This window comes from Brassica napus, chromosome C1, assembly GCF_020379485.1.
Source record: "Brassica napus cultivar Da-Ae chromosome C1, Da-Ae, whole genome shotgun sequence".
NCBI classification, from domain to species: domain Eukaryota; kingdom Viridiplantae; phylum Streptophyta; class Magnoliopsida; order Brassicales; family Brassicaceae; genus Brassica; species Brassica napus.
The window spans coordinates 529694-543444 of record NC_063444.1 but is presented as its reverse complement, the minus strand read 5'-3'; the positions used below and the strand labels follow the sequence as shown (position 1 = coordinate 543444).

Sequence of the window (13751 nt, the reverse complement as noted above, 5' to 3'; positions counted from 1 at the left end):
AGCTTAAGAAAAGCCAAGGTCTTTATAGATTAAGCTGCATTGACACGGTAAACCAGAAAGTGAAGTTATCTACAACCTGTCAACAATAGTTAATTACCTGTTTTAAATAGAACACATGGTTATCTACAACTCTTAATATACACATCATATGCTTCCGTTTGGTGCTCCTCCATGAAGATGGTTCCTCAAGAAAACTTCCCAAATCAGGAGACTTGGTAAACACTACTGGTTTGATATTCCAAACCAATAAACAAATACTTATAGGTGTATATTTTTTTTTGGACAAATAAGAGGTGTATATCTATGTACGTGCTCGCATGATTAAACTGTCCAGATACTAAATAATAATTCTAAAATCATTGTGTTTTGCAGGATTAAATATAATCTTGTTAACTATATATATACAAACCCTTTTCTTCATTTCTCCACCACCAACGAAGACAAAGAGTTTTTCTCAGTTTCTCTCTATCTCTACAGACAACGAAAGAAGTTTGAAACAGAGATCGATGGCAGCTCTTAAGACAATGCAAGCTCTGATCTTCCTTGGTCTATTGGCCACGTCCTGTATGGCTCAAGCTCCGGCTCCAGCACCCATCATGGTTCTCCCACCGGTAGAGTCTCCCTCTCCTCCTCCTGCTATTACACCAACCGCTGAGCCACCTTCTCCGGTACCGGTTGCTTCACCACCGGTTATGATTCCCGAGCCAACTCCAGCTCCGGCGACTCCTCCCACCGTCTCACCACCGACTAAGTCTCCCAAAACTTCCCCTGTCGCTTCTCCCCCGAAACCAGAAGCTATGGCTCCAGGCCCATCAGGCCCAACACCATCACCAGCTCCGGCTCCTGAAGGACCAATCGCTGATTCAGCATTGACTAACAAAGCTTTCCTTGTGAGCACTGTCATTGCCGGAGTATTGTACGCTATCGTTTTGGCTTAAGAGTGCCCTGAGTATATTTACCCTTTTCTATTTATCATTTGGTTGTTCTTGTCATAATTTGTTTGAAGATTTTTTCTCTGTTGCTCTAATACAGTTTGTGTTTCTTCCTCTTTGTTGGTGTTAATGTTTTCTTTTTCTTCTTCTTTATAACACTAATTGACCATGGGATTAACCTCAGGATGAGTTTCTGATTTTAATTCTGAAAAATCTTAACTATGAATTATGCGTTTTGATTTTTAGGCACATTCTTCACAACCGTATATGTTCATTAGGTCCCCACATAGAAACATAGTAATGTATATAATCCATTATTTTACAAAATTAATGAATTTCTTATTACATCAACTTCACACATATAAATGTAATCACCATCTACGCCTTGACTTTTATAGTGGCTGCATTAGATATTTTTTTTTTGAATAAAATATTTTCTGAAAATAGTGATAAAAATAACTGCCTTTTTCTCTATTGAAAATGTATATATCATTAATCTGTTTGATATATTTAATTTCTCTATCTATTCTTCCTGTCACTGAAATTTGTCTTACAAAAAATCACAAGACATCTGATCTGACCAAAAAAAAACTTTCACAAGACGTTCAAAGTCGTTTGACTAGAAACCGAATAATTAAACCGATCAACATTCGAAAATCTACCAGAAGAAAACCGAACAGCATCACCATAACCAATAACTAACCGATCAGTAAACCGAGCCGATTCATAACCTTTCCCTCTCCTCCCAACCCCAACCATCGATCTCTCAATTTTCTCATAACCATCCTCCAAATCACCAATCATGCCCTTGACCTCACGAACCAAACTCCAAAACCCATCGATCCAAGCTCTCTTCCAAATCCCACGGAATACAACAGACACTCTTTCTTTACAACTCTCAAGCCTCTTCAATGCACAGACGAGCTCAATCCTATCTCCAAAGCTCAAAATGCTTGACCGGTCTTTAAACTCGTTGAGCCTCGTGTAAAGCTCGTTGACCGAGGACACGTAGTCTTCTCCGACCAAACGAATGATCTTGTCGGCTAAAGATTTGCCTCCGCAGAAGGGTACGTCCGGAATCTTACATGCTTCTTGTAGTAACCCGACCAGCGCGTAGATTTCACGAAGCAGATCAGCGTTGGTAAGAGACAAAACCATTTCTTCGTACTCGTCTTTGTGGATCGCGCTCGATGTTGAAGAAACGAAGAAGCCCATGATTCTTGAAGTTGATAATATTTGCTCGAGGTATGAAGCGTACCTAAGAACAGAGATCAAACATATAAACATCAAAACTTTTAATTCTTTTACAACATAAAAACTGAAACTTTATTAAAAAACGAAAAAACTTTTTTTAAAAAAATTCAAACTTTTAACATAAAAATTGAAACTTTATTAACTTACCATCTGACCCAAGAAGAAAGCTCCCACATCAAAGGAGACTTCTCATCTCTAAACCCAGAAAGCTTCAGATAGTTCCGACCACCGGAAGCTGGAAAAACAGAGAGCTGGTCTTGGAGGATGAAGCGACCGTGTTTGACGATGTGATGAATAATGATCAACGACTTGAGAGCGACGCAGGCGTCTTTGGTTGTGTGGAGACGGTTCATCACGGCTTCTACGGCGGAAGCTGCGGTGGCTCGGGAGCCAGTGCCGGCGGAGAGGAGAACTTCGAGGTGGCGATTCGCCGGGGGAGTTGAAGGGTCGTGAGTGGTGGCGCGGAGGACGGAGAGATGGAAAGAGAGGGATTTGCTGGTTGGGTTTGAGGAGACGAGAGCAGCTTTGCCTTGAGAAGCTTTGTCTTTGATCATTCCTATTAGAGCTGTGATTCTTCCCATCGATTAAAGCTTTTTTAGCCTTTGGATTGGATGATGATGAACTACAAAGATATATATATTATGAGTTTATGACTTCTTTTTGCTGATTAGTAAAGAGATAATATAAATATAATATTTGTTTATTTTGGGTCAAGAATGGAAACTGTTTTTATTTGATTAGATATACCAACAACATGGGTCAAAATAAGCAATATATAGTTATACTAAGAATCGAATCCCTCAACCATCCATCAATATAAACTTTTTTTCTTACCAGACTTCTTTCCATATTCAAACAATTTTAAAATGGAATTTTATCTTCTCCTTATTTACCCATTCTCAAAAGGGTAACGTACGTTTGTACGAGAGATCAAACTATTCCTAGAAAAAAAACATTTTCAAAGTGCTTATTATGGTCAATGTGTTAAAGTCCACGTCGAAATGCAGAATGTAATCAGTTTTGTTATCATGAAGGTTACGGCACTGCATTTTTTTGTACTTTAAAGAGGAAAAACGTAAAAAGAGAGTGATCTAGAAGAAGCTTCAAAAGGGTAAAAATTATACACTAATCATTTTGACTTTTTGATGAGTTTAGAAAAGTTTTTTCTTAAAGAAAAAATGGAAACTAGGCAAATTATTGTCAAATTTGGGGCCTTGGGCTAATATAAGTTCGTTTCTATTTGTAATTTTTGTTGTCACCACTTGTTTGATGAAATAGTCTAATCCACTAGATTTGCGCTTCGCCTATATCAATCCACATGTTCAATGCTTATACACGAATTGTTTGTCTCTACGATAGGGGTTCGAATTAATGAATGCTTTAATGTCAAGATGTATATCGTACAATTGCCTTTTCCTTGATTTCAGACAAGAATATACTACAAACAAACACACAAAGCCAACAGAAGTTGATAAGTGGTGTGTATAGACTTGGCCAAAACGAAAAGAAGTTTAATATTAATGGCCTCACCAACAATCCTAGTTAGCCATAACAATAGAATAGGAGGCACATAAATTGATTCACGCCTTCATGGAGCTCTTGCTACTGAAGTTTACCTGATACACTGTTGGATCGGTTACATCTCGTAAGACATTAATGGACTACAAGTAAGATATACACACAGTTGATAAGGATAGAAAGAGAATGGGCTCTTGTATAATCTGAAAGAGTTTTAAAATATTTTTCATTTTTCATTTTTCATTCAGATATTTTATGGAAGTGCAATAAACAGATCAGGCCTATAGTAACAAGTATAGTTTTTGAGGTCCATTATATTAGACTGGGTCATAAATGTACAGGCTTGAGTCTTGACATCTAATTATTTATAAGTTCTAACATGTTCCATTTTCTCCCATCTGGACAACGTGGGTCGACAAGAATTCGATCCTAATCGAGTCTAAATCTAGTTAAGCTTCCTTGAAATTGAATAATTGTTGGATCTGTAGCATGCCAAACCTGCTACATAACTGGGCTTCAATTAAAAGGATAATCCTCGAAGCCCATAAATAAGCACGTCGTTCTTAAGTTAAACTAAAAGTTAATGACATCACATCGCTTGGTACAAAGTACAGACAAGTAAAAAAGGTTTCCCTCTCTCACGTTGAACATGATTGTCCGGAAAAGGAGAAGTAAATCTTATGTAAGATTGAACTTTAACCTTCTTTATGTCTTCACCATTCATTTTAGTAACACGTGGTATAGTTTTGAAAGAGCATTCAACAAAAACAAAAATTATTCTAGAGAAGTTTCATCATGTTTATTTCAATCGTAATCACAAAATTGTAAAGTGGATTAAAACGTTTTACACCTGTATCAGTTCACTTGTCTTTTTAACGGTGGCATTGTTTGAGCCCATAGTTTTGGACAGATTCAAAGAACCAAAGCCATGTTGTCAGTCTTTGTTCCCTTACCAACAGCCTTTTTCCACACTTTTGCGTTGCCAATAATAACATACATCCAAACATAATTAATACCAATGTTTTAATATATAGAACTCTAATCGAATAATATAGGACTAAATATACTAATCCTTATAATTTAAAATACTATCTATTCAGTTTAAACTTTGTTCAGGAATGAGAAAAAAAAAAATTTCATTTTATCATTTTGTCATCAAATCTTCTGACGTACCTTCTGACGATTTTCAGAGGATTGTTCGGTATATTAAATCTATTAAACGAATCTTACGTATCTAGTTTTCGCTGTTTACCAATTTTATCTGAATTGATAAGTTTAGAAATTGGAAAGACCCTAAGCTGCTTTATGAAATTATAAAACCCATAGCGTGACGTAGGGGTGGGCGTTCGGGTATCTATTCGGGTTCGGTTCGGGTCTATTCGGGTTTCGGGTTTTCGGGTTCAAAGATTTCAGCCTCATTCGGGTATTTCTAAATTTCGGTTCGGGTTCGGTTCAGATCTTTGCGGGTTCGGTTCGGGTTCGGATAACCCATTTAAATTATTTTAAAATTTTTAAAATTTATTATATGCTTTAAATTTCTCAAAATCTATAAACAAAACAATATACTACTTATAAATTTGAATAGCATATGTCAAAGTACCTAAAATTAACATATAAATTGGTTTGGTTTGAATATTTGGATTGAGAATCAATAAGTATTGTTGGTGTTTTGAGTATACTTTAGCTATTTTAGACATGTTACTTTTGACTATTTGTATATATTTATAAGTATTTTAGATAAGTTAAAAGTATCTTATATATATTTTGATGTTCTTAATATATATTAAATCTAAAAATAATTAATATATATAGGTATATAAATCAATTTCGGATATAATCGGGTACCCGAAATACTTCGGTTCGGATCGGGTTCGGTTTCGGTTCTCTAAATACCAAAATTTTGAACCCATTTGGATATTTAATCAATTCGGTTCGGGTTCGATACTACTTTTTCGGATCGGGTTCGGTTCGGTTTTTCGGATCCGGGTTTTTTGCCCAGCCCTAGCGTGACGTATCACAGATTCCCTTTGAGCCGAGCCGAGTCGAGTCATGTAACTCTGCTGCCGTTTCATCACAAACTTAACCCTAGTTACATTTTTAACCCAAGCTTGGTTTATTTAAAGAAAAGAAAGTGTGAAACCAACTTGTTCATACTGAAAAACGAAGACGCTCTCTCTCTCTCTCTTCCTACTCCTTTGCTTCTAAATAGCCCAACTTAAGAGCTTCTCTTCCATTTCTAAATCCTGTTCCCCTGAAGTCTTCTCTTTTGTTTGTGGGTCTAAGGTAAAGAAGCTGAACTAATGTTTAGAACATTGTTGTAGTGAAAATTTAGAAACATAAAATAAATAAAAACTGTAGAAGACATTAAACCCTTTTTGGTGTCATGATGAAAAGACTAAGCAGCTCAGATTCAATGTGTGGTCTAGTCTCCAATTCTCCAGGTGCTTACCATTTTTGTGTTTGTTCTATCTCCTTTTTTAATAAACTCAGAAATTATAATTTCTTATTCGAATTTCATTTTAATAGCAAAATTATCATAATCTCTACTGTTTAGATCTTTGCTTTAAACTGACAAACTCATTGGTTACTTGCCACAGATGAGCAGAGTCCACGAGGGTACGGAGGTAATTTCCAGTCTATGCTCGACGGCTACGAAGAAGACGGCACAATAGTCGAGGAATATTCCGGCAACCACCACCACATGGGCCTATCGGAGAAGAAGAGGAGGCTGCGTGTTGACCAAGTCAAAGCTCTCGAGAAGAATTTCGAGCTTGAGAACAAACTCGAGCCCGAGAGGAAAACCAAACTAGCGCAAGAGCTTGGTCTTCAGCCTCGCCAAGTAGCGGTTTGGTTCCAAAACCGCCGTGCACGGTGGAAGACAAAACAGCTCGAAAAAGACTACGGCCTTCTCAAGAGCCAGTACGACTCTCTCCGCCACAACTTCGACTCGCTCCGCCGCGACAACGATTCTCTTCTCCAAGAGGTGAAAATTTAATTAATCAAATAATAAAAATCGAAACTTTTTTTTTAACTGTTTTTTTTTTTTGCAGATTAGTAAAATGAAAGGTAAGATCAACGGAGAAGAAGAAGATAACAACAACGTCAAGGCCACGACGGAGAGTGATATCTCCGCCGTGAAGGAAGAAGAAGATCCGATTCCTTCGTCTCCTCCTCAGTTTCTCGAACACTCGACCGGTTTTAACTACCGGCGAAGCTTCACCGATCTCCGTGATCTTATGCCCAACCCCGTCGTCGAAGCTGGATCTTCCGACAGCTGCGACTCGAGCGCTGTTCTAAACGAAGAAACCAGCTCGGAGAATGGGAGATTGACGCCGCCGGCGACGGTCGCCGGCGGGAGTTTCTTGCAGTTCGTGAAAACAGAGGATCACGACGAGTTTTTTAGCGGCGAAGAAGCTTGTGGCGGCTTCTTCTCCGACGTGCAACCGCCGTCTCTGAATTGGTACTCCGCGTCTGATCACTGGACATGAATAGTCGTTGATCGGAGGAGGAAGAACGATCGATGTACTGTTGGCTCTGTAATCACTCTTCGGAGGATAAAAATGGAATAATGAAAAAATAAGGGGGCTAAAGTGTTAATTAACAATGTCGGGAGGGGTTTTCGCGAATAGAGAAAATTCAGATAAAAGTTACTCCTCTAGTCCCCAATTGTATTCCAAAGTTTACCCTTAAAGTTTTCACTTGTCTAATTTAACCTTCAAATAAGAATTAGATGGTAGTAGTAGATGACGAGATTAAGCATATAACTCATGATAATCAAAATTTAATAATGGGTTTCGAGACTTGAAAACGTTAAATACAAATATATACTTTGTGATTAATCAAATATAAATTATATTTCAAAAATTATGTATTGTCGAAATATAAAGGGGTATCAATTGGGCTCTTAAAAGAATATATGGAGTGAAAGTTGAACTGAGACAAATATGGGAAGAAAATGGAAAATGATGAAAGAAAAGACGTGTGATTTATTTTCTCCATAGCCGCAGCTTTTCTCCCCACGACCACGACATCTCTCTTTCACTTTCCTTTCTTTCTTTAAACGTAACATCTTTTTATTTTCTTCTTTGCGAAATCTAAATTCAACCCACGAAAACGACCTTGAACTAGTGGATACTGATCACGACAAAAACAAATTCAATATATTTCACATTTACTCGATTGTATATGAATCAAGGTTAAATCTGATGTGACAATCAACAGTAAATTTAAATCTACATCGATGACTTCTTGTGATCTCTTCAACAAAAACAAGAACACATGTTTCACTGATTTAACATAGAATCATTGATTTTCCAAATATTAGCTTTAAGATTCTACGACAATATAAATGATTTGTATTCTGAAGAAAATATGAAAAATAACTTTGGCGAGAGTGGCAGAATAGTTCTCCAAATTCAGAAAGTAGCTTTTGGAAATGGTGAAGAACCTGATAGTTTTTTGTTAAAAGGTTTTGATTATGCAGTGAAGGACATTAAAGTTATTTCCATAAAAAAAATCTAAAGGTGATGATTAAAAAAATAGTTAAAACATAGGATTGGCTTGTGAAATGCTATCATCATCATCAATCAAGGTGCTTTTGTTTTTATGATTGTGCGTACGTGTTTTTAAGTGGAAGCATGGGACATTGTTTTTAGTGAATGATGAAAACATTCTGACACGGTCAGTAGAAGCTTTTACCATTGTCACGGATCATATCTGAAATTGAGGCATTCAAATCACAACATGACGCCAAAAAAAACACTGTTATTACAATCTTTTTTATATATACCTGCTAGGGTTACTGAAACGTTTTTCTTTACAGCTGATTCAATAAATCAAAGTTTTTTTTTTTTATCAAAAAGGCCTGATAGTGCATATGTATTCAATTTCACCATGTAAAAGCCATATACATACCAATATGCCATCGGAAATAGTGTAACTAATCTCAGAAACAATGGTATAGGGTGTTATACTTGCACTGAACATACATTTTTTTCTTTTTTTTTTTTTTTTTTTTTTTTTTTTTTTTTGTCATCTGTTAAATTAAGAAACGCTTGAGCACCTCAAGCAAGGGAAACATACAACATTAAATTCTTTTGATCAGACTTATCCACAGACGGATAGTCTTTTCTCCCAAGAAAAACATCCAGACTCACGAACATAGAAAAACAGTCCATAATCATCATACCATAAAAGGACTGTGAACTACTAAAAAGCCAACCAAAACTAAGTAGAGGGAACGCATTCCTCGTTCTCAAAGAGACCTCTCAACCATCTTGGAGCACCTGCCGCTACATAAGACTGAGACAAACCTGATCTGATCACACTTTGGGCCATGAGGAAAGCCCCTCTATTAGTCTCTCTGTCTTCCTTTATCACCCTCCACCACTCGATCTTGCCAAGTCTTTCCATCAACTGTAACTGTTGGCATCTATAATTCGGCCATGCCTTGGGTCTTAGAATTACCTTCATGAAAAGATCATCATCTAAGGCGAAGATAACTCTGTTGAGATGATGATAGTTCATGCTCTCTATAGCCCATAACAGCCCTTGATAGCTTGCCTCTTCCTTGGAATTGGTATTTGAGAGAGCCCGACGACTATGTAGCATAACTTTACCTCTATCATTTCTCAACACCCAAGCAACGCCACAGTTTTTCTGTTCTTTGTTTTGATAAACACCCAAGTTGCATTTTAACCAGCCATTGGGGGGAGCAGACCATGACTTCTTCACAACCGTCACTGCCTCTTGCTCTTCCTTAACTCTCTGCTCTTCATTCTTTTGAGCCATTAACCAGAATTCCGCTTCCTCTCTGATCTTAGCCACCAAGTCTATGGCTCTAGCTTGTTTTCCTTCAAAGATAATCCCATTTCTGTATTTCCACAAATACCACACAATCCAAGGAATCGAGTTTCTCACCCCTTCTGGAACCGAGGAGTTCTTTATTAAGAGTAGCAGGGAGTGGAAGTTTGAAAAATGAGACACTTCATCAAAACCACTCTCCGAATAAGGGACATCTGCCAAAGCCCAAACCTGTCTTGCGATGGAGCAGCGGAAAATTATGTGATTAATAGACTCTCCTTGAAAACCACAAGCCTGACATACCGGGTCCATTTTGATACCTCTTTTCACCAGAAGGTCACCTACTGGTATCGCATTACTTACTACCCGCCAAAGGAAAGTTTTGATTTTTGGGGCTGTATCAAGTTTCCATACCTCCTCTTTGAGAACATTTAGAGAGGGCCTAGTTTCTGCTTCTTGAATCTCCAATCTTCTTCTGAAGTTGTTGATGAACCAATATCCAGATTTGACCGAATAACACCCATTCCTATTATGGAGCCAAACCCAAAAATCTTCCTCATTAAAAGCTGTTCCCATCGCTAAGATGCTTCGGATGTCCTCTTCATAGAAAAGATCCTCCAATTTTTCCACGTTCCAACAACCATTCTGGTGGTCTATCAAATCAGAAACTCGTAGCAGTAGATCGACAAAAATATTCTTCATCAAAGGTCTTCTTCTTTCAGTGCCTCCAATCCATTCCTCAGTCCACACATATATCGATCTCCCATCTCCCAAATGTTTTCGCAGCCCTTGAATTAGCAGCTCCTTCCCAAATTGAATGCTTCTCCAAGCATATGATGGTCTAGGGCCATTTTTTGCAGAGAGGAAATCAGAGTTGTCGAAGTACCTACTCTTAAAGACTCTTGCAAAGAGGGAGTCCGGCTGATTTAGAATTCTCCATGCTTGCTTAGCCAAAAGAGCCTGATTGAAGGAACATACATTTTTTTCTAAAATGCTACATATTTATATATAAATTAGTATGACAAATTATCAAAATAAAGCAGGACAGAAAAATAGTATATACTTTTCACTTTGTTTGCTATACTGCCAAATGGCACAGAAAAGGAATGGGGGCCTACACTGTAGCTTATTTTCTCCCTTTCTTTATACGAAGCTGTGAGGGAAATGGGGTCCCTTCACCCATGTGATATGGGGCCATGAATGTTTCACAGAACATGTCTTTTTCCTTCGTTGCCATTTGTCACTATAGAGCATAATAAACAATTATTTTATTTATTGTCTATAGTTTTAGTTTTATATATGAGATATATCAGAAAACATCGCAGGGATAGCTGGAGGAGGATAGACACGTCTACAGTGTTCTCTTCTAAACCCTCCGATCCATGAAGATCTCAAATGTTTCATCTATTTACGGCCGTCTATATCACTACTTTATTCACCAAAGATAGAGCATTGGTTTGGTATGGAAAGAGGTTAACCGATCAGTATCCGAACAAAGTATTTTGAATATTTTAGTTTGGTAACCTACATCAGTTTAGAAATGTTTAGAGTTGGTGGAATACTATGTGAATGCAGGATAGGTAAAATGTTATACTTTAGACAGGTTTTGCAGACATCTTTGTGTCGAAAAAACTATACAAAATACACTTTCTGATGCTTAAGTTAGACATAATCTAACTCCATTGAAAACAATTTATCCTAAAGTATGAGGGAATTGCATGAAAAACCTTGTTCAAAGGATCTGTCTTCCTATATGCCATAATGGGTGTTTGTCTTTGTGACAGTGTGAATAGAGCTATAGAAAGTGAGATTTGGATCCAATGTTACCAACACCTTTGACTCTGGGATGGATTCTAACTTGCTTACATTTGTCTTTCTTTGGATGGACTTTCTCTCATCTTGTGTCCCCTCTTTCTCTTCGATACAGAATCAAAGTTTATCTAAATTTTTTGGTTCTTAAATTTTGAATTTTATTCATTAAATTATAGAAAATGAAACAATTTTTTTTGGTAAAAATGTTAAGATGTTATTACCAATTTTTCGTTTTTGACAGAGATACATAGACAACAAGAAACAGAAAACGAAAAAGAAAATCTAAACACAGACTCGATTTAGTTACAACAGTTTAGGCAGACTCAATAACCACCAGCGTTGTCCCAAGACCCAACCCAGTCCGCATCATCCGCTTGCCGCAAAAAGATGAACCAAGTTCAACCGAGAGTCAGAACCCAGTAATTTCGGCCTCCCCGGTGATCCGCTCTTAAAGATAATGGCCCACCTGAGAACAGCTTGCTGAAAGCTTCAGAGCACCTGCCCACACGAACAACAGCAGCAGCAGCAGCCGCATTGACCCTCATAACCAAACCGAGCAATTATTAGGCCCAGGAACGGCCTGTATAAGATGTCGAACCGAGCAAAACAGGCCGTAACCACCGTACTCCTAACTTGGCCCATCCTGCACACAACTGCATTGCCCACCACCACATGAAGATTCAAGCAGACCTAAGTGATGCTGGGATGTGAGCAAATACCAAACGTTAGATGAGGCGGTCAAAGACACGAGAACCACCACACGTCTGTAGCCGTCGAGAACCGATCGACTGAAATTGGTGCTGCTAGAGCCATCACTTGCCTCGGCAGCGGCGAGATTAAAAACAAGGGCGCAGCCCAACCCAAACCCCTTACTCCGACAAGCGCAAGAGACACGCCGAGATAAGAGAGAACTGATCGAGAAACAGGTTAGAAACCGCGAACAGGAGAATCAAAGGTGAGGAAGCCAAGAACACTGCCACTTAAGCGGCATAGACGACCGCTCTTTAAACCGCAAGCTTAACCTAGACGAGCCGGCCACAGAGCTCGAGCACCAACCCGCTTGCGTGCTCAAACCCACAACTCGCCGCCGTGATAATAGGATTCACTGGCACACACCACGGGAAGGAAGAAACTCATACTCGACGAGCGAGAACCAAGGAACCACCCTTCAAACCGATGACTCCATGGACCGGAAGCAACGAACCACCGACAATCCCGGAGAAGCCACCTCGTTCCACCCACACGCGAACGTAGAAAGCCAGACGAGATCTAAGGGAAAAACGATCTTGAACTTTAGCCCAAAAGCCGACTGTCGTTAACCACCAATCGCTCTTCGTCTTCGCCGAAGCCCCAGAGAGAGGGAAATAAAATGCCGGAACAGAAGCACCTCTGCAGTGGAGCACACTCCGGCGCCAAATCCTAACCCACGACGTCGAGCATATCAGAGGAGAGATCGGAGATGACACGGCAGCAAAGCGAGAAAGCGAAAACTCAAAGGGGGACCCTCCGGACGCCGGTACGCGCCGCCACGCGCTGTCCGGGCCGGAGGTAAGCAAGCACAAAGTCGACGCCTCGGAAGAGAGAAGGGGGAGAGATAAGGAGGAGAAACAAGAGACACGAAACAATTTTATCGAAACCTTGTTCAAGGATCTGTCTTCCTATATGCCATAATGTGTGCTTGTTTTTTTTATAAATGTTCTGTTTTTCCTATATGTTCATGTCGACTGGCGTTGTCAAAATTCAGTGCACATAAACACATATGTTCACAATGCTTCGCAATATTTTTCCTTGATAATTAAAATCTAGTTGTGCTAATTAGATTGTTTTTTATTCAGGCGGCGAACATTTTTGTTATGTGCTTCACTTTCTCCTGGCAAAGATCACAGTTGTTTCAAGAATCTTTGCAAATCGTTTAATTAAATTTACACGCAATAATCTAAACCATCCAAACTTATTACTAGTACTGTATAATTGTAGTCTTATGTGGGTGGTGGAATATATTTACATTATTCGATGGTAAATATTGATGTCATAGATATATGTAGTAACTCTATCCGTGGAACATAATTCAATGCACAGAATTCAATGTACATTAGGAAATGAATATACCCAAAGATAAAAAAAAATTAAACAAATATATAATCGTTGACGAACGAGTTATAATTTTGATAGCTATTGAACACTAACAAACTTGACTATTTCAAAGACAGGCAATAAAAAGCTTTTGCCATTTGGTAAAGCAAGTTGTAATTGCTGCGTTCAAAATATGTGTGAACTTTAGATTTTGGAGTCTGATTTCATAACAAAAGTAAACTTTCGTCTAAGAACTTCAAAGAATGAGTTGTTTTTTTTTTGGGCATAGGTTAAGCATAAACATCATGAATATGTTTTGCTAACTGATTAATTGAACTAAACAAGAAAAACATAGCTTTC

At 38.4% G+C, this 13751-nt stretch overlaps 3 protein-coding genes across 5 annotated transcripts; 2 read left to right on the top strand and 1 right to left on the bottom strand.

Moving 5' to 3' along the window:
- The first annotated feature begins 391 nt into the window (after window positions 1-391).
- Window positions 392-1177, top strand: LOC106373871 (classical arabinogalactan protein 3-like). The gene has a single exon (XM_013813990.3). It carries the CDS (start codon window positions 507-509, stop codon window positions 936-938), a length of 432 nt encoding a protein of 143 aa, XP_013669444.1. The 5' UTR covers window positions 392-506; the 3' UTR covers window positions 939-1177.
- Window positions 1178-1419: 242 nt separating this feature from the next.
- Window positions 1420-3009, bottom strand: LOC125580499 (putative clathrin assembly protein At4g40080). Its single transcript, XM_048745004.1, has 2 exons — window positions 2334-3009; window positions 1420-2190 (listed from the first exon to the last, which is right to left on the bottom strand). Exons 1-2 carry the CDS (start codon window positions 2765-2767, stop codon window positions 1527-1529), a joined length of 1098 nt encoding a protein of 365 aa, XP_048600961.1. The 5' UTR covers window positions 2768-3009; the 3' UTR covers window positions 1420-1526.
- A 2838-nt stretch (window positions 3010-5847) lies between these two features.
- On the top strand, window positions 5848-7411 carry LOC106439525 (homeobox-leucine zipper protein ATHB-16). 3 transcript variants are annotated; one of them, XM_022694399.2, is made up of 4 exons: window positions 5856-5987; window positions 6099-6145; window positions 6302-6687; window positions 6755-7411. In XM_022694399.2, the coding sequence occupies exons 2-4, from the start codon at window positions 6118-6120 to the stop codon at window positions 7190-7192; spliced, it is 852 nt and encodes a 283-aa protein (XP_022550120.2). In that variant the 5' UTR covers window positions 5856-5987; window positions 6099-6117; the 3' UTR covers window positions 7193-7411. The 3 variants fall into 3 exon arrangements, with proteins under 3 accessions (XP_022550119.2, XP_022550120.2, XP_022550121.2); XM_022694398.2 differs by having other exon boundaries at window positions 5848-6145; XM_022694400.2 differs by lacking the exon at window positions 6099-6145 and having other exon boundaries at window positions 5881-5987.
- The last annotated feature ends 6340 nt before the right edge of the window (window positions 7412-13751 follow it).

Coding starts and splice junctions, on each gene's coding strand:
- LOC125580499 (XM_048745004.1), bottom strand. CDS start 2,767: ATGGGAAGAATCACAGCTCTAATAGGAATGATCAAAGACAAAGCTTCT. Junction 2,191..2,333: donor CTTTCTTCTTGGGTCAGATG/GTAAGTTAATAA, acceptor CTCTGTTCTTAG/GTACGCTTCATACCTCGAGC.
- LOC106439525 (XM_022694398.2), top strand. CDS start 6,088: ATGATGAAAAGACTAAGCAGCTCAGATTCAATGTGTGGTCTAGTCTCC. Junction 6,146..6,301: donor TCTAGTCTCCAATTCTCCAG/GTGCTTACCATT, acceptor TACTTGCCACAG/ATGAGCAGAGTCCACGAGGG. Junction 6,688..6,754: donor ACGATTCTCTTCTCCAAGAG/GTGAAAATTTAA, acceptor TTTTTTTTGCAG/ATTAGTAAAATGAAAGGTAA.
- LOC106373871 (XM_013813990.3), top strand. CDS start 507: ATGGCAGCTCTTAAGACAATGCAAGCTCTGATCTTCCTTGGTCTATTG.